This window comes from Diceros bicornis, chromosome 36, assembly GCF_020826845.1.
Source record: "Diceros bicornis minor isolate mBicDic1 chromosome 36, mDicBic1.mat.cur, whole genome shotgun sequence".
Taxonomy (NCBI): domain Eukaryota; kingdom Metazoa; phylum Chordata; class Mammalia; order Perissodactyla; family Rhinocerotidae; genus Diceros; species Diceros bicornis.
This window is the reverse complement of record NC_080775.1, coordinates 22167095-22194589: the sequence shown is the minus strand read 5'-3', so window position 1 is coordinate 22194589 and position 27495 is coordinate 22167095. Positions and strand designations below refer to the sequence as shown.

General features: G+C 41.8%; 1 protein-coding gene across 1 annotated transcript in view; it reads left to right on the top strand.

Annotated features, from left to right (window-relative positions):
* Nucleotides 1-27495, top strand: part of PIP4K2A (phosphatidylinositol-5-phosphate 4-kinase type 2 alpha) — a 165431-nt gene that overhangs the window by 103317 nt on the left and 34619 nt on the right. Inside the window, exons 3-5 of the mRNA XM_058532564.1 lie at nucleotides 134-230; nucleotides 14222-14374; nucleotides 25948-26094. Of these exons, the coding sequence (XP_058388547.1) occupies nucleotides 134-230; nucleotides 14222-14374; nucleotides 25948-26094 (397 nt within the window). The remainder of the gene's footprint in view (nucleotides 1-133; nucleotides 231-14221; nucleotides 14375-25947; nucleotides 26095-27495) is intronic.

Sequence of the window (27495 nt, the reverse complement as noted above, 5' to 3'; positions counted from 1 at the left end):
GTTACAATATGGTTTCTTTTGTACAATATGGCTTCCCTTATGTCAACCTGTGTTGAGCCGGTATCAGTGACAGATTCAAGTCTGGTTAACTCTTCGTCTTTCTGAGCTTTATTCCACAATATGACTGTTTCAGAGAAAACATGCCGAGCCATTTCAAGTTTAAGGAGTACTGCCCGATGGTTTTCCGTAACCTGCGGGAGAGGTTTGGAATCGACGACCAAGATTTCCAGGTGAGGTGCTTTTGTTAACAATTGCTTCAAATGCGTTTCATCATGCCTTTTGCTTTTAATAAGTGGGATTTACATTTTTGTCATTACAAGTAATTATATATAGTAATTTCATTTTACATAAGGAATTTTTAATGTTCTTTCTGAAATAAAGGGTTCTTTCCGTTGGGGACTTCTACACAATATGATTTCAGTAGTTGGTAGGAAAAGAAATTATCCTTTGGGAGAGTTTGATATAATGTGTCCACAGCCTGTGCAACTGTGCACATGTGTGTTGAATTCACATTTCCTGTATTTGCAGAGGCCACTTTGGAATCTTAGACATTTATTTTTTTTCTTGCTGATTTGCTGCTTTTCAAATTGGCCAACCCTGCCTCTTGCCCACAGCGTTTTTGTCAGAGGCCACACTTGTGCACTACGATGGGGCGTGGTCAAGTGACTGCAGCACTCTTGTCACCCACAGGAGCCCACCATCCCGGGAACAGTTCTGTGGAGCACCTTGCTCTGCTCTTGGTCCCCACCACGTAAAAAATGTGCCTGTTGCTTTTCTCCCAATATTTGCCTGGTTCTCAATTTTACCTTTTAAAATTGAGATCATGGTGCTGTCTTATCTGTTGATCCGTGGTCATTTTTCCTAAGAAAGGGCTTGCCATCAATTACCTGATTTTCACATAGCCAACCACATTCGTAAAAGCCAAGAAAGAAATCCGCATTAGGAGATGCAAGGGCGACTTTCTGGTCTTTTACGACAGTCTCTTTTTTTTTTTTTTACTGTGAGAGGACTGACTTACTTTAAATCCCTTCAAATCTAGTAAACACTTTCCCTCATTTGCCCTCAATGGGAAATCCTAATTAATCCCGCATTAAGTGCCATATTACCATCCTGGGTGACCTTACAAGTTGAATATTGGCACGGCTTACCCTGTATTTTTCCTTAATGAAAAGGGTCCCTGAGGCAAATCAAGCTTAGTCAGTACACTTTCCTGAAGATTTGTGGGCCTCCCCGCCCTGCCCTGCTCCGTTGTTGCAAGTTTCCAGGCACTTCTCACATGCTCACTCAGGCATGAAAGGCCTCCAGGCTGCCATGTTCTGAAAAAGCAGTGCTGCCTAGGCTGCCGGTGACATTCCCTCCTCGGTGGACCGGGGCCAAGGCTTCCTCGGAGGCCCCGGTTCTGAGAGGCTCGGTGCACCCCAAAGAGGGCTGAGGGGGAATGGGACAGGGGGGATGTGGGCACCTGGTTTACCTGTAAAAACTGCGGTGGAGCCAACGCTCAGGTTTGGGCTTTGTGTGTAAGAGAAAGAACCCAGATCAAACTCAGACTTGAAATTTACTGCTGAAAACATAAGTCACTTCTGAAGAATAAATTTGGGAATAGTAAAAAAGGTTTGTATAAAATAAAAAGGAATAATTCTACATTATTTGAGCACTATTACCTTTAAAGAGGCCAAATGAAAATAAACTGAGTACTTTAAAAGGAATGAAAAAGCTGATGATAACTTTGACGTCTGAACAAAATCTCTGCCTGACTCTCCCGTGCTAAACTCAGGTGTGTTCCTTCCTTCATCCCCTTTTTTTTGAAAAAATAAAACGGGGGCCGGCCCCATGGCATAGTGGTTAAGTTCAGCACTCTTCAGTTCAGCAACCCAGGCTCACGGGTGTGGATCCCGGGCTCAAACCTGCACCACTTGTCAGCCATGCCGTGGGGCAACCCACATACAAAATAGAGGAAGATTGGCACAGATGTTAGCTCAGGGCAAATCTTCCTCAGCAAATAAATAAATAAGTAAAATTTAAAAATAAAACAACTACACAGGCATTTCACAGAAACTGACTTTTGGGGGCCTGTGCTACAGGATCTTGTTAGATTCCTCCATTCATTACCAAAATGAAGTGCTTGTATTTCTTCTCATAATCAGCCCTGTGAAATGAGATCTAAAATGGACCCGTTACATTCCTGAATTCTATCCTGCAGTAGATAATAGTAGTTTTTTAAATTCCCTAAAATGACCAATTTACTGGCTGAAATACTACCACCTTTTTTCCCCCTGAAAACAAAACCACAGAAGTTGATATTTAAGTAAGTGCAAATTGCTGAGTACAAAGTCTGAAGGCAAATTAGGCAAGCGGAGGATGATTCACACGTTAACTAATTGGCAAGTCTGTTAAGCTCTTAGTCTGAGAGATCAGTATAGAGGGGAGATGGTGTGGGTATAATTAATCGTTTGAACGCCACTCCTTTCCTCAGCTATGCCTGGTGCTCTGGGCATTTAAATTGCTGCTTTCTCTTTGGCAACTGTATTTCTGTTAAAAAAAAAAAAAAAAAAAAAAAAGGTGGATGTTTCGAGATACACTGGTTTCCTTCCTCAATCCTGTGTTCCTTTCCCAGTGTCCATACCTCTTGAAAAACGTTCAGCCGGGGCAGGGCCCCTGAGTTCAAACCGAGGATAACATTATAACTGTGGGGACTCCACCCACTTGGTTGGCTCCTTGGTTTGGAAAAAAAGAGAAGTTGTGCCAACTCGGGCTCTGGGTGCGTGCCTCGAGGGCCCCTTCGCACTGCAGGGGTGAATGCGGAGGCTGGCAGGAGGAATAGGCCAGGAGCAGAGGGCCCTGTCATCTCAGCTGCTTGGCACCTGGATGCACCACTGCCCAGATGTTTCATTGGTTGTGGCCAGAACGAGGAACAGGTATCAGTTGACACACATAGTACCAAATTGAAGACTTTCTCAGTCGGATTCGAGAAGTGGGATCAATGACCTGGGGTCTCATCATCTTTTGGGGGCACTGGATTGCCAAAGGGGACTAGGCCTCACCCTGCTCTGCTTTACCTTGCTGTGTTTATTTTTCCAAAGTGCTTGCTTGTTGGTCAAGCGACTTTAAATCACTGTGGCGATAAGGAGATCAACTGTCTGGTTCATTTAGTATTCAAACCTGATTCATTTAGTATTCAAACCTTCACATTAAATCACATGGATAAATGGTCTCTACCTGCCTTGTGTGTGCGAATGTCTTTCTGCTGCACCTGAAAAAAGTCAATATCGATCAATATGATCAAAGGAGATCACAGGCATGAGCCCACCTAATTGACCTCTGTCAGCGGACTGAAACTTCTTGAAAAGAACTAAAAGCATTCCTGCTGTCCCCGTAAACATTTGTATCTTTTCTTTGGCTTTGATTTCTTGAATGTCTTTTAAAAATAAAACTTCTTTTTCTTGCTATCGAAGACAAATTCAAGCAACAGTTCTAGAATATTCATCATTAATAACAGTATCACCTAACATACAGATGTAAACCTGTTTGTGTGTGTGTACACCCAGTGCCTTGAGATTCAGAATTTTCTTCAACTTATTAGTGCTTCTTAAAATTACCTCATTGGTTTGTAATATGCTCAGAGCTGAATTCTGTTCTACTGATCATTGTTGGGCGAGTGCGACTCCCCATTACCATACTTTTAAGATAAGATGTCTTTCAAGATGAATGCCCCCACGGAGGCCTCCACTGTTACTGTTGCTGTAGTTCTTTTCTGCCATCACCACTGCCGCCTTCGGCTCTGGTCTCTCTTAGGTTGGTGATTTCATGCACAACTATCAACTCAATGTGTGTTTATTTGCCACTGTGCTAGACATAGGGAATGCAGAAGAGAAGAAAGAGTGAAGGAATTTATTTTATTTTATTTCTTTACTATTACGTGCCAGATTGTGTACTAGATGCTAACAAGATTTACAGAAACCCAGACATCTTGATTTTGAATGTTCTTCAAGAATATCTGCATCCCTCTTCCCAGTCTCTCAGAGTGTCAGAACCTCTTATAACAGGCCTGGGAAGTCAAGGGGAAGCTTCAATTGAAGTTTCTGAGCTGCAGGAGAGGATGGCCCAGCAGAAACCAAAAGGTTATGCAGGATGGAGATAATGCAGTTAAACCCAAATACGCCACATAATTGAAGTCGAGCCCTCTTGTTCTTTGTGGAGGATAATACCAGGTTTACTTCTCCCCCACTGCGTCTCCTGAATTAGAATCCCTCATTATTTGCATCTGATGCATTTTCTTCTTTGTATTCGTAACAGAGAATTCTAATTTTAAAATAATTAATTTTAAAAGCTAACTTTTTAAACTTTTGATGTTCTTGTTTCAAGTTTAAAAATAGAATTAGTGTTAAGACCCTTCAGAGTATACTAAACTTTGAAAGGAAAATTCTGCCAGTATCTCTAGAATATAAAGTCTATCGCTATGTTTTCATATGTAGATGTCCCAAATATGATTTCAACTGTCTGAGGGCAGGAACTGAGTCTAGCGTGTTTACCGGGCTGTAGGCCCAGAGTTTGGCACCACTCTGGCTCTGGGCAGGTGCTTAAGAAATATTTGTGGAAGAAAGAAAGGGAGGGAGGGCTGAGGGGGGCATAGCAAGAGAAGTGAGCCTTCTGGGCTGAAGCGTTGGGCGGGAGACCTCAGGAGATGTGCAGCTACTGGGTGGTGGGAGGATTGTGGGAGATCAAGATGGAAAGTGAAGAGTGTGGACATCAGCTGAAGACCTCAACCCGATTCTTCAGCCTGAGAGCAGCCCTGCTGATTTGGCACAGGGCAGTGATGTGGTGACATCTGGATTCTCTGAAGATAATTGAGGTGGTTATGTATAGAAGGCATACAAGGGAGACGAAGTTAGGAGGCCGTGAAATATCTCAACGGGTGGAGCAGAGGCCAGACCAGGGCACTTGGCACTGATAGAGTCAAGCAGAGAGCAGCTTCACAAGGCAGGGAGAAGAGAAAACTGACAAGAGTGGTGGCTGATGGTCCACAGGAGCCGGGGCCAGGAGCCGGAGGTGTTGGGGCCTGAGACGCTGGGAGAGCAGGAGTGCCGCTCGCTGGGGGAGGGAAGATGGGGATGGGGAGGAGAGAAGAAGATGAAGCTGAGCTTTTAGCCTCTTGAATATGGAGGTGACCTTGGGGTGCCTGTGTGTGGCTGGTCGTCATGCAGTTGGGCATCCCAAGTAGTGCTCAGGATCGGGACCAGGAGCAGAGGCCCAGGTGTGGGAGGGATCGGCAGAGAGGTGCTGGTCTCTCCCCACTCCTCCTGTGCTGTCACCACCCTGAATTTGCTTACTCCTTGAACCATATAAGCTCTTCTGTTGCTTTGTAACAGTCTGTTGTCTCTTGGGTTTGTTCAGCCTGCCCTGTCACTGTTCCTCCTCACAGCTGAGCCGCCGTGAACGTCACAGTGGATGAAGGACAGAAACTCGCCGGGGCTGAAAGCCCCAGGCCTCCCCTCAGGTTGGACAAGTCTCTTGGTAGACTTTTGGGGAAACTCCCTCACGACCCGCCACATCGTCAGGTTTTTTCTTGTGCTTTTTCTGCTCCTTCATGTGAGTTGAACCAGTTACTGTCGCTACCACAAGCTGCCCCACCTAACTCAGGCTTCCTCTCTGCCTGCGTTCTTGCCCCTGAACCTACTTTGGGTTATGACTCGTGAGTTTCAACAAGAGCTGACAGCCGGTCACCCCTGCCACAGGGAGCTCCTGTCCGGGGTACAGGTTGGATGCTGTGGTGGTTTCTCATGATCCTCGGGCACAGGTCTCTGGTATCCTAATCTCAGTCAAGTACAACCTGAGAATTTTAACGGAGATCTCGTGGCACGCTGTGAAGTTCCTGTGACTCTGCTGCTTTCTCTGCTGGTCATTCCCGTTCATTTTTGTGTTGTTCTTTTCTACAAGTTGTTTCATTATTGATAAGTGTTAAATTGCTCTGTGTCTTGCTCCCCTCTATAATGAAAGCCACTCTACACCTGGGATCGCAGCTCAGATTTTTCCAAGAGCTTCACACATGGCTTTGAACACAGTGGGCATGTAATAAATCCTTGATGATGAGGTTCGAGTTAGCATGTTGGTCTTTACCCCTCTCACTGGGTCAGAGGACCGTCTGTGCTCTCTCAGATATGTCAAATGCAAACCGAGAAAGCAGCTTTGTCCAGGCGGTCACTCCCGGCTCCTGGGCTGTGTGATTTGAGGCGTGTAATCATAATCCTGAGTTGTCAGCAACGCAGCGCTTGGCTTCCAGGTTGCAAGTCCATGAAACAGGTAGCCTAGGTTAGGAAAAAGAACATCTTCCTGGGAGTTGGGAGGATAGTTTGAGTTTTGGATCTTCAGTGATTGACGCTGTGACTTAATCCAGTCACTCAGTCCTGGTAGGTCTCAGTTTTCTCATCTGTGAAATGGGGGAGAAGGACACGATGCTGTCTGAGGCCCTCCCAGCCGTCAAATCTCTGAATCTATTATTAAGTCACCGTGAGTAGATGGCTGTCACTTAGATTTTTGTACACAGTGTTGACATGTTCCCTTTGTAAGGTGGTGGCTTATTTGCCTTTGAGCATGGCAGAGTTGATTTTAAGTGGCCTTTCTGTTGACTGAAAATAAAAACTTTTCATACATGATTTTTAGCAGAAATACAAACTGATATCAAAATGGAAAAAAGCCAAAAATACATATAAGACCATATGAGTAGTTCAAGAGAATTAAATGTTCAAAATGCTTGGGTATTTAAAAAATATACAGGGACCGTAATGGTTAGTAAAGCGTGACATTTTTACGAGAAGTATAGAAGACTGGTGGGAAGAATGAGCTAATTAAATTGACCTTTACATCTCCACCTTCTGGAGGCTACACTAATCCTGGACCTCCCACTGTGGAAATAAACATCTTCAATGCAGACTTGGAGAGGAGTGGGGAGGAAGGATAGCACCATTAATCCCTTTCTTAAGGGAAATGAATTGGAAATAAATTTCCAATTATAATTGTAAGAAGACCATTGAAGAGAGAGCTTCATCTCTCATTATCTTCCTTTATTTCCTGTTGAGGGCTGAGATGGCACCAGAACTTCAAACACAGCTGTTGAGGTTTGAGACAGGGTATTGTATGATCAGAAGTATACTTGGCTATAGAAAATGAAAGTGATGAAATATAAGTTCACTTCCCAAGTGGCAAGATAGCCAGGTAAAAATGGACTTCATTGTCATATTCTTACCTGCCCTGCATCTAATAGCTTTGCCGTAACCTTTGCCGTAACAATTTTTGTCTAACAGTTCATTTTATCCCCAACTCCCCAGCAAGCCTAGGAGCGTCCTAAGAAGCAACATTTGCTGGCTAGAACATGTCCACAGCACTGGACTGAGTGGAGAGCATCCACAGTGTCACCTCACTCGTTCAGAGATAGCCCAGGGTCTACAGCTGGCACAGAGGGTCCCCTCAGGTGATGAGTATGCTTCAGGGACTTGTAAGCAGAATGTTTGGGCCAGTCACAAACGCCTGTGTACTGTATGATTGCATGTATATGACATGTCCAGAATAGGCAAATCCATAAGACAGGAAGTGGTCTCCTAGTTGGAGGGGGTGGGGGGAAGAATGGGAGTGACTGCTAATGGTTACAAGGTTTCTTTCTGAGGTGATGAAAATGTTCTAAAATTCATTGTCGTAATGGTTAACTGTGTAAATGTACTTAAAACCATTGATTTGTACACTTTAAATAGGTAGATTGTATGGTATGTGCATTATATCTCAGTAAAGCTGTTAAGGAAGAAGAACATTTGAGGTTTAAGATTAGTTTATATTCAATATGAATTCATGAATAATTAATAATTAAAATTAATGAATTTTTTCCCTCCACCATTGCTTTTGGCTGCCTTTTTCTTGAAGGTAGGAGTTATAACAGTATTTCCATTTAGAACAAGTGAATTTAAGGAATTACATAATTTATTGTAGAAACTATCAAATGTATGGAAGGAAAGGGTAGCAACAATAGAGCAAGTTTTTTGCAGTTTGTTTACAATTATCCTTAGATTTTTCCCCCAAACTACTAGCAAATCATTGTCCATTTCCTGTGTGTCTACCAACTGAATGTTACAATTACTGAGCTATTACCATTACTGAATAGTACCTATTTTTAAATTCAAAATCTGGGATTCTGAACCCCCCAGTTCAAAAGTGTGAATGTGCAAAACAAGGTGCTCTGTGGGTGTTTGGGGTCAAAGTAGTAACTATTACTGAATAATTAGGAGAGCAAGACAAAACCTCGAGACCATGAAGTCCCACTGTCTTTCTTTGCAGATAATCAGATAACAGAGTAAGGGGTGGGCTCTCATCGCCTTTGACTTCTAACTCCTTCTGTTTCTACCACACATGCTGAGACCCGACAGCCTGAAAAGGAAAGAAAAAGCTGGTAAAGGCAGCGCATGAGTGACCGTTGTGGGCAGGGGAGAGAACAAGAGACTGTATCAGGTTTCTATTACATCTATATTTTAAATGTTGAATTACGTCTTTTAAGGCTCTGCATTGAATGGGATTGTGGATTTTGTGGTAGCCCAGCATGTTACACGGATGACTTCCCAGACCATTGGTTCCCTGTTGCTTTTCCAAACTCCTCTCTCTCCTCAAGCCCTGCCCACCCTCCCTTGTTCTTGCTGCTGCCTCGAGGTAACAGAGGCCCACACTTCGGGGGGTCCCCAGGCTTTCCCTCTCCTGTACCTTAAAATTCATTTTCATCTTTAGCCAGCCTACTTTCCTTCCTCCTCCCTATCAGGAAGGAGTTGTCCTGTTGTCCGTCTGTCCATCGCCACCCCTGTGCTTTCTACTTCCTTTGGAGAGTTGTCCAACCCTCTGTCATCCCTCCTTCCCCTTTGGCTTGAGAGGATGCTGGGGGGTCAGCAGGGGACAAGGATAGAAGGAAGACCTTGTGGGTTAGAAATTTTCAACTTGAAACTTCTTTGTATAAAGTTTCAAATTCTCTTTTAAAAATATAAATGGTTATTATTGAGGGCTGTAGAAAATAACCTGTAAAAGTGAACAGAGAGTGTGTGGCTCTCGATGTTCCCTGAGTGCAAACCAGAGGCTTGGCCAGGGTTGGGGGACAAAGGAATGAAGAGCAAACTGGAAGAACTTATTCTACAAGTCCTTCTTCCTTTTTAGCTTACCAACTTACAGAGTAACTTGTTAATATTGATCCGTACCTCTCATTATCTTCCAAGTTGAAATTTATAATTTTTTATAATAATATAATAAGAGCACTGTTTATTGAGTGTTACTGTATTCCGGGTACTATCATAAAAACTTCGTGTTATCTAATTAAACCCCCAAACAAACTTATTATTATCATCATTATCACCTTCCTACAGATATGGAAACTGAGGCACAAAATGCTTAAATAACTTACCCAGAGTCACCCAGTCTTGACTTCTAAAGCTCCCATGTCTGATGCCATCCTCTCCTGCCTTCTAGCTTCATCATCAGTCCTGTTTGGAACTTGAAAGGTCCTCAGGCCTCTGCTTATGGCAGTGTGAACCTGAGAAAATATGAATAAACTAAATAAAAGGATGAATAAGCTAAACTTAACATCAAGAGATGGTTTTGATGTTTGGAACATTCTGTGAATGTATGCTTAATGGGTTTGTGAATGTGTTCTCTTCTGATGGTTTGTAGACTTAGGAGGTGTATGAGGACATTTGAGAAGACCAGTGGACGATTTCACACGTTGAATAAGCCCTTGATTGCCTTTGTGTTGTGTTGTGACTTTGAGCCCAAATGTCCACATTCACACTTTTGTTTTTTTTTTGTGAGGAAGATCAGCCCTGAGCTAACATCCATGCCAGTCTTCCTCTTGTTGCTGAGGAAGACTGGCCCTGGGCTAACATCTGTGCCCATCTTCCTCCACTTTATATGGGACGCCGCCAAAGCATGGCCTGACAAGCGGTGCGTCAGGGATCTGAACCCGGGCCACCAGCAGCGGAGCTCACACACTTAACCGCTACGCCACCGGGCTGGCCCACACATTCACACTTTTGAACTGAGAGGTTCAGAATCCCAGATTTTGAATTTTAAAAATGTCCCCTTATTACAGAATATATAACATAAAGACAGGTTTGGTTTTGTGCCAGCTGGCTCACGCTCTAGCTTGTGATTAGAAGGTCTCTGTCACCACGGAAAAATCTATATCGGTGATCCCATCGTAACGCCCACCAGACTGGAGCCCAGGCAGGGAGGAGCGGTGGTGGGAGGATGGAGGCTCTGCGGGAGGCCCCTGCGAGGCCTCCACGTACTCCGGCCCACTCGGATGTTGAAGAACTGAGATGGGCAAGTCATTTCTGCTCTCTGGGTCTCTGTTTTCTTCTCTATAAATTGAGTGGTTTGGAATAATCTCCAAGGTTGCTTCCAAGTGTAATGCTCTTTGATTATGAGATTTGTTTACTCATCAAGGGACCCTCTGGGGGCTCCTGAAGGTCACTCCCAAGCTCTGTTTCTCTCAGGCCTTTCTCCTCCTGGCCTTCCAGACTTCTCCAAGCACCCTGTATGAAGCTGTGCTTCATTTTTCCTTTGTGACAGAACAACCACACCGAGGAATCTCAATATTCAGTTTTGTCAGATGGCAGACTGCTTTTAGGCCACTCAGTGACTCCTTTTGGTGTATAGCCACAGCCTCCTGGCTTGTTTTCTCGTTGTTGCCAAGGTTGTCCTGAGTACATCTGGAATCTATGAAGTTTTATTTTCATGCTGCTCTAAGAACTATTGTCATCTTTGCTTTGATCTTGGCCCAGATGTCCTAAATCATCACTATGCCCCTGCTGAGATGATGGTTAGACTCTTCTGACTGGACTTTTGTTGGGAAACATATCGAATCACCTTCTGAGGGCCGTGCTCTCCAGCAGTTCCTAGCACAATGTGCCATGCCTTCGGGTAAATACATTTTTAGAGTTACAGAAAGCCCGAGGTAGAGGTCTAATTCAGCTCACCCTCTCCCCTGGGCTTATTCTCCATCGCTTTACAGACCCAGAAACTGAGGCTCAAAGAGGCTAAGTGACATATCCAAGGGTTGATGAGTCACAGATGTTCTAGGTCCCAGACCAGCACCTTACCATTACACAGTACTGCCTTTACACACACACACACACAAACAATTCTACTTTATTTCAAAGGCTAAAAAAAGTCTATGGTTACGGTGTTAAGTAACGGCAAAAGTTTCATCTTGTCTTTGTAAATTGCCCTCTTTGGTTACCTCAGAGGAAGCTTTAGGCAGGAGCCGTGGGCATATTACTAGACTCCATTTTACTCCAGTTTCATTATCTTCAAATGGGAAAACGTCCCTGGCTTTTCCTATCTCATAGGAATGTCGTGAAAAGAAATACGAAATATTGAGTTGGATTTTTCCAGGCTTTAGAATCATTCCAAGGATCATGCATTTTGGGTAAAATTGCACTTACTCTTCTGATTTTCTGCTTGTCTAAGGTTTTCAATAAATTTGATTCATATATTTTATGTTCATAGCGATTATAAAAGGTACATTCTAAATTTTGACAAAGTGTCTGTTCCTGACTTCACTTATTATTTGAAAACTAAGAGCCTTAAAAATTTTTTTCCACACACTAGAAGTAGACATTGTGGGTTGGGACTACTCATGTGATTATTGAAAAATTGAGTTGACGCAGAATCAAGATTAGAATTTGTAAGGTTTTATATCCCAGGCCAATATGAGATGACCAATATCCTGATGCAAAGTCTGTAAGAAATGATTATCAATGTCTTTGAAACTGAAGGGAAAGGCAAAGAATTGGGAAGGCAGCAGCACCTGAGCTAAGGAGTTATTACATTATTTGACTAGGCATTTACTTTATAAACGCATATGTTGCCTTGAACATAATCAGTATTATTAAACATTTCTGTAATGAATTAATACAGTGAATGCACTGAATTATTATTCTTTGCTGTAAAGTTTCCCATTTTAACCAAACCAGAGTTGGACAGAATATAATAGGAAAGGCGTTGATGCAGGTGAGTCTGCGATTATAACACACTTAATGCACTTACAACACACAATAATAGACTCAGCACACTCTGCACCTGACAGAACATATCACAGCCACGATTCAGTAAACTCTTGGGTCTCCCCTGTGTTCTGCAGACCCGCTGTATCAGCATCATCTGCTTCTTCTAATGCCCCACCCCACACCTGCTGGCTCAGAATCTGCATTTTAACGTGATCCCTAGGTGACTCAGTTGCTCGTTAAAGTTTGAGAAGCACTGACTATGCAGCTTCCAATTTTATTCTGTCCCATTGGTCCGTGATAGAACGTTACTTTCCTGTCTAATATGCCTAAGAAAACGATCTACGAAACTGATGCTGCTATAATTCTGGGCTTTGCTGAATACAGTTATCTTTTACTATTTCCCACTGCCCCCAAAAGTTATTTTACATGTGTTGTCAGTTTTACAAAGTTTATAACCTGTTCTGCCTGGCTGTCATAAAGTTGATTGTTCCCGCTTTGGTTTTATGCCTGAAAGTAATTTGTAATCTTACGATTCCTAGTGTTCTTCTTTTATTTGGAATAACTTATTGCAAATTAATATTTTGGAGGAAAAAGTAAGACTGTTATCCAAGAGCAATGATTGCTTTCTTTGCTAGTGTTTAAAACCCCAAAAGGGATCATTCACTTTGATTTTCTTCCTTTTTATTCTTAGTAGGAAGTAGTATAAAGGAGAAGTCTTTTTTTGAGGAAACAATGTAATTGAGAATTAAACTCTTGTTAATATAGCCATTTTCATCCTGAAAGTCATTTTCATCCTTCTCAGTCTAATGAATTTCAGGTGTCTTCAGAATAATTTAACACTGCCAAATCCTGCTATTTAAAGTCATTGGGAGTTACATTGATTTTTTTTTTTTCCTTCTTTCCAGTTTTCTAACAAGCTAAGGAAAGCAAATTCTGTTAATTGGCAGTGCTGGCTCTGCACTGGACAAGTGTGCCTGCTTGCACTCGGATCAGGATGGACTATCTCAGAATGTCATAATATGCTGCAGTGGTGCCTGGGCCTATTTCCAATACCTTGGAAACAAGAATGAGCTCATGGGCTGCTTCCCTCAGCACGCAAAGGAACTCCATGAGCTGCTCTGCCACTGCAATATAATTATCCTTCATGTGGCTAGATGGTATTAGATTTCATCTGGAAAGGAAGGCAAGGATAAAGAGACTTGAGTACACTAGACAGAAAGGGAACTCTTTCATTGAAAATCCATAATGCCCTGATATCACCTACCTCTCTGAGGATATCTCTGTCCCTCAACTAGACAGCATTTGGTTCACTGGGGCTTTTGGATGCCCACTTTCAGAGAGGAAGTTGAGGGAAAGTTCTTGCCTTTGAATCCCTCACACACAATCCCGTGGGCCAGGCAGGGGAGGAAAGTCAACACTGAAGAAGGCAGTTGGCAGAGGTGAAGACCAGACTTCTCAGATGCTAGATGTTTGCTAATCCTAGTCTTTTGGGTGATAATAAAGAAGGTTGGGGGACAGGGGAGGGGCTTCCTGGAGGCTCTAAGAAAATAGGAATTTCAAACACAGTCACGTATGAGAAAAGGGTAGACTTCCCTAGCTAGAGTGTCGATAGCATGAGCCAGATACTGGAATGAAATGATGCTAGAAGAGCCCCTGCTCGGAGCCCCTCCTTGTGTACCCTCCAGGAGATTAGTCGTTCTCAAAAATGGCTGATGGGGGCGTGGAGGATGGACCAAATCAGAATCTATTAATAGTAACCATCTCATGGGGATGTTATCAGAATTGGGAGAAATACTTTGTGCCTAATGCTTGGCAGAATACCTGTCCTATGGCGAAACAGTCAGTGAATGCAAAATTTTCTTTCATGACTGGAATGTAATTTTATTCAGAAGAAAATTTGAGCTCTTGTCCACCTCAGAAAAGAACAAGGTGAACAAAGCAACTTTGATTATAATTCTAGACATTAGCCTACTTCAAGGACATTAAGAATCGTAGTACATACCCAAGCTGTTTTCATTTCATTTGAAAGACTAGCAATTTGAATTATGATGAATATAAAATGTTGTCACTCGACTTACCAATTTCTTGCAAACACAAATGTTTTTGAAAACTTATGATGAAAACAAATTATCTGGAAATCAGAAAGCCACATCTAATGGGTTGTCTTCCCTCCTCCCCCCCATCCCAACGGGAAGAATTCCTTGACCAGGAGCGCGCCCCTTCCCAACGACTCCCAGGCGCGGAGCGGAGCTCGTTTCCACACTTCCTACGACAAGAGATACATCATTAAGACCATCACAAGTGAAGACGTGGCCGAAATGCACAACATCCTGAAGAAGTACCACCAGGTAATTTTCCAGTATCTTTATTTAAAACTCTAAGAAGGTTAATATTCGTGGCTAATTACCATCAAGGCCAAAGATTTAAATATATAGTTAGGAAACGATGAGAACACATTTGACATCTCCTCTAGCTGGCTTTTCCTTAATTACTGTGTCCAAATTACTGACAGTTAACATTTCGGGATGCTTATACGATGAAGAACATTAGTTATTTATATAACACTTTTAATCTAAATGCTCCTATAATAATAGTCTCAAGGATTACCATTCTTATTTTAAAATCACCCAGTTTAAGATTTGGCAACATTTCAGAAGTGTTTTGCCCATGCGAGAAATTAGGTGTTGATCTCTGAGTGTTTATCTATTTATATCTCCAAATCCTATCCTGCTTTCACTGGTCTCTTCCTGTCCTGGACCCAGAAAGGCCCACCACCTCTCACATTCTACTGCTGAGAAAATTCTCTGATTTTAGAAAGTGGCTGTTTGTCTACTTCCTGCCTCCTTTTCATCCCTCGGTGTTACCTTTTCACGATCGCCTGGGGATAAAATGAAAGGACCCTCGGGAGCAGTGATCTCTCTCTCGTGGAATAAATGCCAGCACGAGTTTGCCTGGTAGAGCACATGCTGGTGAGTCCCAGCCCTGAGCTGTGAGAGGCCCTGCTTACTGTGGAGTTGTAAGAGCATGAAGTCCAGTGTCAGACGATCCCGGGTTCAAATCCCAGCCCCTCACCTACTCGCCGTGTGACTTCAAGACTGTGAAGCCTCAGTTTCTTCATTTATGCAATGGAGATCATAACACCCAACTATGGAGTCCTGAAGATTACAGGAGACTATACGCCAGGTACTTAGCACGCTGTCTGCCACACACGAGGCGCTCAATATGTGGTGGTGGTGGTGATCTCAAGTGGTACAAATAACCACTAACAACTGTGTCATCTTGAGACACTGTAGTCTTAGGGCAGGAATATGACCATTGCTTGCAGTATCGCAGCAATCATCTTCAGAACTGCTGTTTAAACCACTTGTGCACATGCGCACACACACGCACACTTGCTTTTAGCGTCCTGCTTTTTTTTTTTTGCCTAAATAAGCTCCAAATCCCCCTCAGAGGTGAAGACTGACTGTCACAGAGGATATTCAAAATAAAGTGCTGAGGGCCGTGACTGTGTTAACCAAAGGTTGACTAAAGGATTCTCAGAGTTTTGAAACAATCGCATTATTGAGTATCGGCCTCTCAAAGTGACTACTCTGAAGGCAACGCTCATCTGGGTTTGTGAGCTCTGAGATGTCTGTTAAAAGTCAGCTTCCTTGCTTTACGGCCATGCTTTATGCTCTAACGTCCTGGCTTATGTCTTGGCAGTTACTTATTCTTCCAGCCTTTGCAAATGTGATCAATCGCGTTTTGATTGCAGCGAAGTCTGTAAAGGTCTTTGAGCTGTATTGTTTCTGGAAACTTGGGACTTGCCCTAATTTGTTTTCTAAAAACATTAGTCAGCCTCTAAATTCATTTAACATCTAATAAATCTCTTATAACGTCTCTTCCTTTTGAAATTCGTTCCACAGGGCTTATGCTATTGCCTGTTATGGAGGAAATGTTACAGTGCAGGATGGTGCCTGTGAGGGTAAAGACACCCGGGCCCTGGCTTCTGAATGAATTCAATCACAGATGCAGCTTTTACATATGCACCTTTTAGACTGTCTACTGTTTCATTTCTTTCCTTCTGGAACTTAATATCATACTTATGCATTCTTTTTGTACTTTCTTTAAATTGTCTCAGAACTTTCAAAGCACGGTGATACCTCAGTGACTGATGAAGACATATTATTCTGATAAATGGCTATCATACCATTCTAATAAAATGTGACTCGCAAGTCAGATATCAACTTCTAGATGACAGCTTTGAGGTCAGAATTTTTTGACTCTACAGAAATCACAGTTCGAGACATTTTCTCTGGGGTAGTTACTGGAACCTAACACGCAGATTTGACGTATCATCAGTGTTACATAAAATACGCTGGGAATCAAAATAAGTCTGTTGACTTGCTTCGGGGGCTTTCATAGTACTAAAGAGCCCCTTTCATTTCACTACACAAAATAGTTATTTTCTTGGTGTGTTCTTTATCTGGAAACATCTCATTTATCCAACGTCTATGTTTTTCTTTCTTCTTAGCAATAGTATTTTAAATACAATTTAAAGGGTCTTCGTGATTGAGAATCACCATTATTAATACAATTTATTTAAAGGACACTAAGTCAAAAGTCAGGAGACATAGATCCTAGCTTGTTACAAACCAGTTACTTAGGCGATCTCTGAACCTCAGTTTCCCTATCTATAGGTCATTCATTCACTCATTTGTTCATGTATTTACTCTTGACCTAATTCTAGAAAGGATGTAAGCTGGCCTTCAAAGAAGTTTGAAATACAATATAGAATAAATGGAAGAAAAAGGAAGACAGAAAAGGGAGGAGAGGGGGGCGCTGGCCTGGTGGTGTAGCGGTTAAGTTCACGCGCTCCACTTCGGCAGCCCAGGGTTTGTGGGTTTGGATCCTGGGCACGGACCTCCACACCGTTCATCAAGCCACGCTGTGGCGGCATCCCACATACAAAATAAAGGAAGATTGGCACAGATGTTAGCTCAGGGCCAATTTTCCTCACCAAAAAAAAAAAAGAAAAGAAATGAGAGGATGAAGACACAAAATGGAGCCTGAACTGAGCCTAAAACTTCACACCATGATGACCAGCATGCTGGCTACAGGGAGGGCCACTAATCTGACCCCGGTGTCCTAGCAGCCAAACTGGAAAGGGAAACCTGAATAAGTCAGTTACACAGCTCCTGTGTCTGAAGATCCAAATGAATCAGTTGCTAAGGAGAAACATAACGGTTCTTGGTGCTAAGATCAGATAGGGTTGGCTCTAAGGCCTTCCTCACAGAGCGGACATGTGACAGATAAACATCATCCTTGCAGCCAGCCGTGTAACACCCAAGAATTTCATAGAACTTTAAAAGAAAATCATTAACATGGGCTGCTGAAACCACACCAACGTGTCATTTGCGTTGAGTCGGCGCAGTTGAGCAGAGGGAGGGACACGGGGCACACCGGCTCCCCAGCCAGCGCTCTGCCAGTCTGATTTCCACCAGGCAGGTTTTGAATGTCCTTCAAGCTTCTCTTCTCATAAGGCTGCTTTCAAACCAGGTGTTGATGAGTGTTACGCGGCAGTGAGCTCAGCCTCGTGCATCCTCGAGTGCAGCTGTTCCGTGTGATCAGACACGGGCCTCCCTGTCTATGGTCAGGAGTGGTCCTGCCAAGCTTTGTCGTTCTCTATTCCATTCAGTGATGCTCAGAACATTTGAGGTGGATATTAGGCCTTTTCTTCCTACTTTAAATAGGCCTAGACTACTTTTAGGATTTTTGTCTCGTCTTATAAATTTTCTGTCTCCTGCTTCAGTGGCGACTGTCAATTCTTCTTGCTCTTTGTTGCTTTACCTTCTAATTTGCTGTGCTTCTGAACTGCCCAGTCTGGACAGGTAATTAGGCTTGTTCCAGTTGCGTATCAATAGACAGGACAGGCTTTAGAGTGTCTCCTATGGAGTAAATTGGATGGACTTTCCGATAGCTTTGGTTACCTGATGGCCCTTTGACTTCTCTATTTTCTTCTCTTTCATTGTTTTTTGCTTTAATGAACTATTTTCAGAGTTGCAGCTATATTCTGGAAGGTTAAAATTACCACAAGGCCAGCCTCTAGAGAAGGGAACATTGCTAGATATTTGAATAAATTCTCCATGTGGTTCATTTTCTGAGAACCTCACCAGCAGTGTGGTGGTGTAGGTGGTTCTGAGCATGAACCCTGGAGCTGGCTTCAGCCTTCAAATCCCAGCTGTGCCCCTGACCAGCTGTGTGACCTTGGGCAGGTTACCGAACCTCTCTACACCTGCTTCTCGGTCTATAAAATTTGGATGCTAGTCCCTCCTTCATTCAGTGTTGTGCGAATTAGGGGAATTGACGTTTATAACCTGCTCAGAACAGTGCCTGGGATATGAGTGCTGTATAAATGAGTGAATAAGATCATTAAATACCATTCTACTCAGCTTCCTGCATCCCAGTGTTGAAATCATTAACTCCTTCAGTCCACTAGGGGGCCTGGTTTCTGGGAGTGTGGCACTGACACAGAATTAGGAAGATCTGAACCATAAGGAGTTACATTTTTCCCCAAGCCCCAGCATCTTGCCTTAGTCTTTATTTGCTGCCTAAATCTGTGCCAAGAAAGGATGGCATCGTCTCTCAGACCAATGGAAAATTTATATTAAGCAAAGCAAACTTTGATAAGTCTCTTTTCCTTTATTTGGTTTTTCTCTTTCTTATAGTTGGGAAAGTAACTTAATGTTTTGGTATAAATACCCTTTTCTTCAAATTTCTGCTAGGCTGGAACAAACTCCGGTCTTATAAATGATGATTATCAACTGATTCAACTAGACAATGTCAGAAGAGCATTCAAAAAGGAAAAAATGAGCAAGAAGCTACTTAAATGTCTTATTTCTCCTAAATTGACTGATTTTTTTTTTCACTGACCTGAATTCATTGGGAGTTTTAGTATCATGTAGCTTCAGCTTTAATTAAAATTAAGAGTCAACGTCAGTAAAATTCGAGAAGTTTCAAGGGAGGAAAAAGTTACAGTGTAGATGATGAAGAAATGTCTTGAGAAGATGACATTAAGAATATCTTTGAGGGGCCAGTCTGGTGGCATAGTGGTTAAGTTCATGCACCCCACTTCGGTGGCACAGATGTTAGCTCAGGGCCAATCTTCCTCACCAACAAAAAAAGAGAGAGAGAGAGAGAGAATATCTTTGAAATGATCTTTGAAGTATTTGAAATACAGAGTTTAAATTTATTTGTTCTTTTATTTCAAAGTGACTGGAGTGATAAATCAATAAAATTGATAAAGTAACTTAAAAATCCTTTCTTATCCTTTGTATTTGGGAGACGATTAGTAACTTTAGCTGAATCTAGAAGTTACACCTAAAAATTTAAACTCCTTACTAAATAAGCTAGCTAGTACCTCAAATTTCAGTGAAGGATTTTAGGGTGAACCCTTGACTTTTCTGGACCCTCCTTGGAGTACATCTTTTCATCCTCCCATGAGGAGGGACAGTGGCGTTGGCATTATCATTTGAAGAATGAGCCACAAATAGAGGAAAACTGAGAAGATAGGCACTATAAAAGCCAAAAATTAAAATTAAAAAATTGGGAGTGTGGCGCTGAAAGAGAAAAATATCACACACTCCACCCAGTGCTTCTCAAACTTTGACTATAGACAGAACACCCGAGCGTCCTGTGAAAACGCAGCTTCTGACTCCATAGATCGGGGGTGGATCTGAGATGCTGCGTTTCTGATATGCTCCCAGGTGATGCTGATGAAGCCCTGTAAGAGGCAGGGCAGCACCTGTGTTCTAGAACAAGAGAAACATTCTGAGTCTACTCTTTGGCTTTTTTGTTCCCTATCTGGAGGAGAGGTCAATTGAAATTTGAAAAGTACATTCAAGTTTTAGGTCCTGTAAGTACCATAGGACCATGTGACTACAGGGGAGCTCCCCGCAGAGCCTCTCTGCCATCAGAAGCTGCAGACACATTTCTTGCTTTTCTCTTAGAAATATCGGGAGGTGTTTGCCGTCTCCAGGGTCCACTTTGCGGGCAGAGTCACTGCTTGCTAAAGGGGACCTTTGGAGCCTGTGCCCAGCGTCCTAGTCATTCGGTCCCCAGGTTTCCAGGGAGCTGCCCAATCAGCAGCATACATTTTCTGCTGCAGTTTTTCTCCATTTTCTGGAAATTGTGTCGTCCTTTTGTCTTTATACCTCGCCTGTCTCCTCTGTTCTCTCCTTCCGTTTCACCAACAGCTATGTATTTGACATTCTTAATCTGGCCTCCACATGTCTTAACTTTTCTTTCCCATTTTCCATCTCCAAACATCTCTGCTCGATTCTGGGTAATTTCCTCAGCTACTCCCAGTCCTAATTCTCTCTTCAGCTGTTCTAATCTGTTGTCTCGCCTATCCAATGATTTTTTATTTTAATAATCATATTTTTCCTTCTAGCAGTTCCATTTTTAAAAATCTACCAGCTCGTTCCTGATACCTCTTGTTATATGCTCATCTCTGAAACTGTATCCTTTATTTCTTTAAACGTTTTTGCATTTAAAGTTTTATGTTCAAATTCTATTTCTGATAGTCCTAACCTCTGTAGTTCCTGGGGGCCTGAATTTGTTGCCTCCTGTGTCTGCTGACTCTCACTCAGAGTGACTTGACCAAGCAGAAGCCCACAGAGTTTGAGGTCGAGAAGTTGTAATTAGGGATCACAGCCTATGTAGGGAAGAGGAAAGGAGGTAGGATTGGACAGAGGGAGAAGAAGTCAAACTGCCGTGCAGGCCCCACCACGCCACTGCCAGTCTGGCAGGGCACTCTGGAGTCTTCCGTCCAGAAGCTCCCAGGTTGGGCCAAAGTGACAGGAAGGCAGACCCAGAAGGAGCTGCCCCCTGAAGGCTGCGGACTGTGCTCCACAGCGGGGCAGCAAGGCCTCTCCCAGCTCCTCACCAGGGTGAGGCTTGGAGCAGCCATTCTGCGTTTTAATTGTAGTCAGTGAGTAAACGCCATCTGTACTCATGACAGAGTATGTTTTACAGTCGTTTCATCTTTAAGGACGATGTTACTTGTGCGTCTTTATTATAGTGTAACAAACAGCATTAGGAGCACCAGTGTTTGCATTCAGGTGTATTCTGCGTTATCTCAGTACTAAGAATGTTTGTAAACACTGCAGAGGAATGTTTGTTCCTTTTAAGCCTGATATAAAGTTTAAGAAAAGCAGTAGAGTTTTCTATTTATATTAACTTCAATGTAGTCATTTTTACATTCCTTTTTTGACTTCAAAACTATTTGAAACCAAAATAAATTATATTAACTAACTCTTATAGACCATTGTCCCAAAATATCAATTCAAGGAAAGCTTGGATTATTTGTTTATTTGGTCCTTCTAAAACAAAGTACTCCTTACTTTCAGGCTGGCTGACTTTCCTCCTTTCTCTCTTTCCCTCTCTTTCTGTGTCTTTCTTTCTCTCTCTCTCTGTCTGTCTGTCTTTCTTTTATGTCAAGTATGTTGTTGGAGTGATCTATAAACATAGCCAGAGGCACAAATAAGGATTACAGATAATTTAACCTTTCAAAAACATTAACTGAAACAAGACTTTACATTGAAGTATTAATTTGATGCTATATTCAATTGTCACTTCAGGCCTCTGCAAAAAGGGGGGAAACGTGATAATAACAGCAGTTTCTTAAAGCCAGAGCCCAGCTTCACACTATCATGTGGAGATATAAATATTTATCTGTTGTGGTACATCACTTAGTCCTCTCTGCTGAAACCTTCAGTCAGCTGTGAACCTGTTAATGGCGTTTCATTTTGCATGAGAAGAGCCACAAATTGGGGATTCATAATACTTGTTATTCTTGTTGAGCATCTGAGAGCAAAGGAAGCAGGTCTTGTGGCTGTTGCATTTCATATGGTTTTAAAATTCTGATTTCACCACATCAATTTATCACTGCATTACAGTTCTAACAAGGCCACGGTTTTTCAGGAAAAAGTTCTAAGGGAGACTTAATGAAGAGATAAAATTTGGTTTTATTGATGACACCATGGAATCATTTACAAGTGGATTTTTTAAAAGAAGACAGAAAAAGGTAAAATCTGTTAGTGTTGGAAATACAGGTTACAGACAAAATAATGCCAGCAAATATAAGCTTCTGAGAACACTGTTGAAAAAAACAGAAGCCACTGCATGATAAACAACAGAGCAAGGGGACATGGGGTGTCCAGCTATGAAAATGCACAAGTGAAAAATCCTTAATAAAAACAACATTTTTAAAATGCAAACGTAGGTAATGCAGTGAGTTTAACACTGAGAATTTGGATGCTGACCCCAAGAATAATTGTGGTTGAATCGCTCCATATAGTAAGCATAATAAGAATTGATAAATCATTATCAAGTTCACTTTTAAAAATTGGGGAGTGAATATTCAGTGCCTATTCAGATGAAATCTCAGTGTCATCACTGAGTTACAAGCGTCTGAAAGCGCCACTCCAGGTGCCAGACAGAGCTTCTCTGTTTGACGTGAGAGAAGAGCAGGGCTGCAGGTGAGCGAGAGAACCCCGAAAGGTGGAAATAACTGGCCGAGGAAGATGCCATATTTGAGGAGCCACTGAAAGGAACGCTCTTCAGGATTGTATATACACAGCCTGTGTTCTAGCAAAAGTGCTCAGAGTTCTGAGCCTAAAAGCAACATGAGTGAGGAATATAATTTTTTAGTGCTTCTTTTATATTTACAAAAATATTTCCTCACCTTATGAGCAAATACGTACACACATGCACAAACACACGCATATGCAACATTGTTCATTTTTTGGGAAAGTCTTTGTTCTGTGGAGGTTCCTTGAAATTGGGAGTTCCTATCATGCATTTAAAATAGAATCCATTTCTCAGAGAGCATTTTAGGAGCACATCAGGTGCTCTTAGAAGTCTCCCTCCCTTGCCCCTTCCTTCCTTCCTTTTCCACCCCTTGTCCCAGGGTCTCGGTTTCATCTTGCTCCTGCTGGAGTCATTGGCAGTCCTGTGAGTCCCATGTCCCTGATCTTCACGTTCTTCACAAAACTCTCTGTGCTAAGTATTATTGTTACCCTCTTCTGCAAATGCAGAGACACAGAGAGGTTGAATAATTCACCCAAGGTCACACAGCTAGTGAATGTGGAGCTGGACCCAGAGGGCTCCCAGCAGCATGATGTGGCTGAGTCATGCTGAGAGCTCAGCCAAAGCTGTGGCTATGAATTTACCATCTCCCTGGTTGTGGGATTACCTCTAGCAGTGTGTGTGGGTCAGAATCCTTGTAGCTGTGCCCACTGGTGTTAGAGTTTGTGCATAGTATTGCCTGGGTCAGCTGGTGAAGAATCTGAGAGGATTAACATTCCGGCTTCTTTATGTCAACTCTCACCTGCAGTGACACATATGCTAGAGTACAGTGGTCCCTCAACCCTGGTGCTCAAAGACCCAGTGAAATGTTCCTCTACTAAAATGAAACAGTGTATTGTCCCAGTGCTCCCATGTAGAAATTCGATAAATGGGTAGTATTTTCTCTTCTGCAAAGTTTGACACTTAAATGCTTTCTAAACCTTTGGCACCAACTGCTGCTTATCAATACTAGAATCTAATGTGAGAAACTTGAATATGGTTTGTAGTTTTGTACATAGTTATTTACTAAGGAGTTTTATGTTTATTAAATCTATATTTTTCAAGATGTTTATCAAAAACCTTCATAGGTGAGCCATGCCTTTGAGAATGAGTGCATGTAGAAACTTGCTGATGAAGGAGATCAAATTTGTTCTATTTTTTATATGTAGTAATTTATTTAATCTTAAAGACAGAGGAATTATAGAATGTAATCTGTGTGGGTGTTTTTCCCTAGGGAAAAAAAAACGTTGTCAGTGATTTCCTGTATAGTATTCAGGTTTCTTTAACGTATTCATCAACATGATTAATGATTAATATCCACTCTGTTCCATGGTGCTCTGTGGCCTGTACACAGATTTTAATCAAAGAGACTTATTCTACTGGCAGGACTTTTAAAAGATAGGCCATGATGAGAATAATCTGAGCAGAAGACCACAGAGCGGGGTTGAACGGCCACACTGAAACTAGTGTGTGCCCCACCAGGGCAGGGGTCACGTGAGCTTCCTCAGAGTAGATGCCAGAACACACCTGTGAGTTGGTTTGGAGCACAAAGCAGATGCGTGTAGCATTAAAGTTTCTTAACTGCGTTTTGAATGAAAATCATTGTTATTATTGTCATCTACAGTAGGAGGAAGAGTATAGTACAGTACACAGGTATCGTGTGAAGTATTCTGATGTACTATTATCTGTAATTGTTACAATAACCTTCATGGTAGGAACTATGTTGCTCATTTTCCAGAAAGTGAAACTAAAATGAAGAGTGATTTAGTAACTTGCCCAAGACCCCACAGCTGGTAAATGGAGGCACCAGGATACATACACACATCTTTCTGGCTCACAAACCTACGTTCTGTGTACGTGCTTATGCAGTGTAGAATCCCATAGTCTCCGTGTTTTTAAGGCTCATCTTTAAGGCCCACCCAGCCATCTTTCTTCAGAGGTGAGGGACAACAACCCTTTTCATTTCTTTAGATCAGATGTGAGAAATTTTATTTTCAACCAAGGGCTTTTTACCACCTGTTTTGCATAAGCAAAACTCAAGTTAATTTACTGTTTTTCAAAAGGAGAGAAATAGAAAATGTTCCACTGGTCTGACTTCAAATTAAGAACAAGTTGAGGTGAAACTCTACTCAGAAAATATATCAAATTGAAATACATAGCTCAGGTATGGTCAGTAAGCTAAAAAAAAAAAAAAGGGGCAGAAGCATCCTTAAAAATCTGCCAAAATTCTGGGTGGCAAAACTCAAACTTATATACTGATGCTGTTCGTCTTTTTTTTTAATGATAAAAGCTAAAGGCTTTTTAACTCTTGAGATGGTTAAACATTAGGAGAGTTGCTTATTGATGGTGTTTACCAGTAAAAATTTTAAAAGGGCATTCTAATTACTTTCTTGTATAAAATGCTCATTGTAAAACAGAAAAATTCAAGCAGTATAATTAAAAAAAAAAGAAAGAAAGCAAAGTTATCCAAAATTCCACCATTTTCATTTGCTGACCATTCTTCCAGGCATCTCTCTGTAAATACACGCAACGTGTACAATTTTTATAGTTTTGGATTCATACTCTTCATGCTATTCAATAGCTTAGAGATTTCACACACGTGTCGTGGACATAAAAGAGCTTTTTTGAAATCTTCTTTTTCCCTCATTTGAAAGAAAGGAAAACCTGACTTTCCTTTGTACAATGGGACCCATTTTATAAAGATATGCTTTTAAGAAGTGTCTCCATCTTGTGGCCTTTTAGAGTACGGTCATTAAAGACTTATAGACTCGTGTTGCATTTTTGCAACACTAATTGGAAATGGGGTCAAAGCTGGGACTCATCTAATGGACTTGATGAAACCCAACGTGGGGCCAGAGAATCTCCGTGTGTCTACAACAGGAGCAAGTGCTCCATGGTAGCACAGCACCCTCCCTTCAGGCCGTTGCTGTGCTGGGAAGCTTAGCTCCAGACATTACAATCTCAGTGATGAACAGAACATCTAGGACTAGAGCCCAACCCTCCCAGCTTCCAACACTGGGCTCTCTCCACAATTATATTATATCCCAGTTTTGACTTGACAAATTAGTTTAGAATGTTAGGAAAAAATATCTCTTTGGAGGTAAAGTTGAATTTTCTTAGCTGTGTATATATGGTCAACACAGATCCTTGCCAAATAGTACAAACATGGTCATTTTCTGCAAATAGGACCTTCATGGTTGGAGAGTTTCACTTTGTATAAACACCATAAGCAAAAGAGTTATATTTTACATCTGAACAAGCACCTTTTGATTGGATAATTTTTTTTTTCCCTATTTCTTTCTCTCCTATGCAGTATATAGTGGAATGTCATGGGATCACCCTTCTTCCTCAATTCTTGGGCATGTACCGGCTTAATGTTGATGGCGTTGAAATTTATGTGATTGTTACAAGAAATGTGTTCAGCCACCGTTTATCTGTATATAGGAAATACGACTTAAAGGTAAGATTGATTTTGTTGATTTGTATTCAGTAATGAAGCTTACTCATCCACATTGTAAATGTCGTAATTGATTGTGCTAAACGCTCAGGAGGTGCTCAGAGCTTAAAGCTACCAGGCAACGAGCCGTGCACTCCTTCGTGTTAAGCAAGGATCACTTGCTGGCTTTGCCAGAAGACCCTTGAACATATTAGAGGTATCATGTCTAATTTATTCAACAGGTATTTCTTAAACACCAACTACGTACCAGGCACTGTTTCAGGTGCTGGGAATAGTGTGATGAACCAAACAGACCAAACCTGTGCTCAAGGCACTGATATTCTGGTGGGAAGAGACAGACAATAACCAACAGTGCTAAGTCAATCATCTAGCATATTAGGAAGTGATAAGTGCCATGGATAGAAGTAAAGATGAGGAAGAATGGGGAAGGGATACAGTTTTAAATAGGGTGTCAGAGAAGGTTTCACTGGGAGGATGGCACTGGAGCAGACCTGAAGGAGGCGAGGGAATGAGCTGAGGGAAGAACATTTCCAGAAGAGGGAACAGGCCCTGAGACAGGCTATTTCAATGGCATTGAGTAAGAGGCCTTCTGCTGGAAATTGTGAGAGTGGAGTGAGATGATCTGACTTCTAGGATCACTGACTTAGATGGAGAATGTCCAGGTTAGGAGTTGGCGTGCTATGACCTGCCCGCATGGCAAATCCAGCTTGGCCATTTTTGTAAATAAAGTTTTATTGGAATACTGCCGTGACCATTGTTTCTGTGTTGTGTATGCTGCTTTCACATTATAATGGCAGAGTTGAGTAGTTACTACAGAGACCATTGTGGACCACAAAGCTTAAAACATTTACCCTCTGACTCTTTTCAGAAAAAGTTTGCCAACCTCTTTGGTCTTTGTCAGTGGATCTCAAATTTTTTTATCTCAGATTCCTTCACACTCTTAAAAGAGGACCCCCAAAAGCTTTTGCTTATGTAGGTTATGTCTACTGAGATTTACAATGTTAGAAATTAATATGAGAAAATTTTTAATACTTATTTTAATTTAAAATAATAAAATTATGTATTATTATTACTATTATGTTAGCATACTTTTATAAAAAATAACTATAGTATCTTCCAAATCAAAAAATTTAGTGACAGGTGGCATTGTTTTACATTTTTGCAAATCTCTTTAATGTCTGACTTAATATGAGACAGTTGGAGTATCTGTTATTTGATTGAAGTATATGAAGAAAATCAGACCTTAAACAAATATGTAGTTAGAAAAGGAGAGGAGGATGTTTTAACTTTTTCAGAAATTTGTGGATATTCTACTTTGATATTATACCAAAACCTGACAAGTGGTAATTCCTCAAAGCTTAGTTTCAATGTGGAATCATTAAAATCCACTGGTCTGCGTGCATT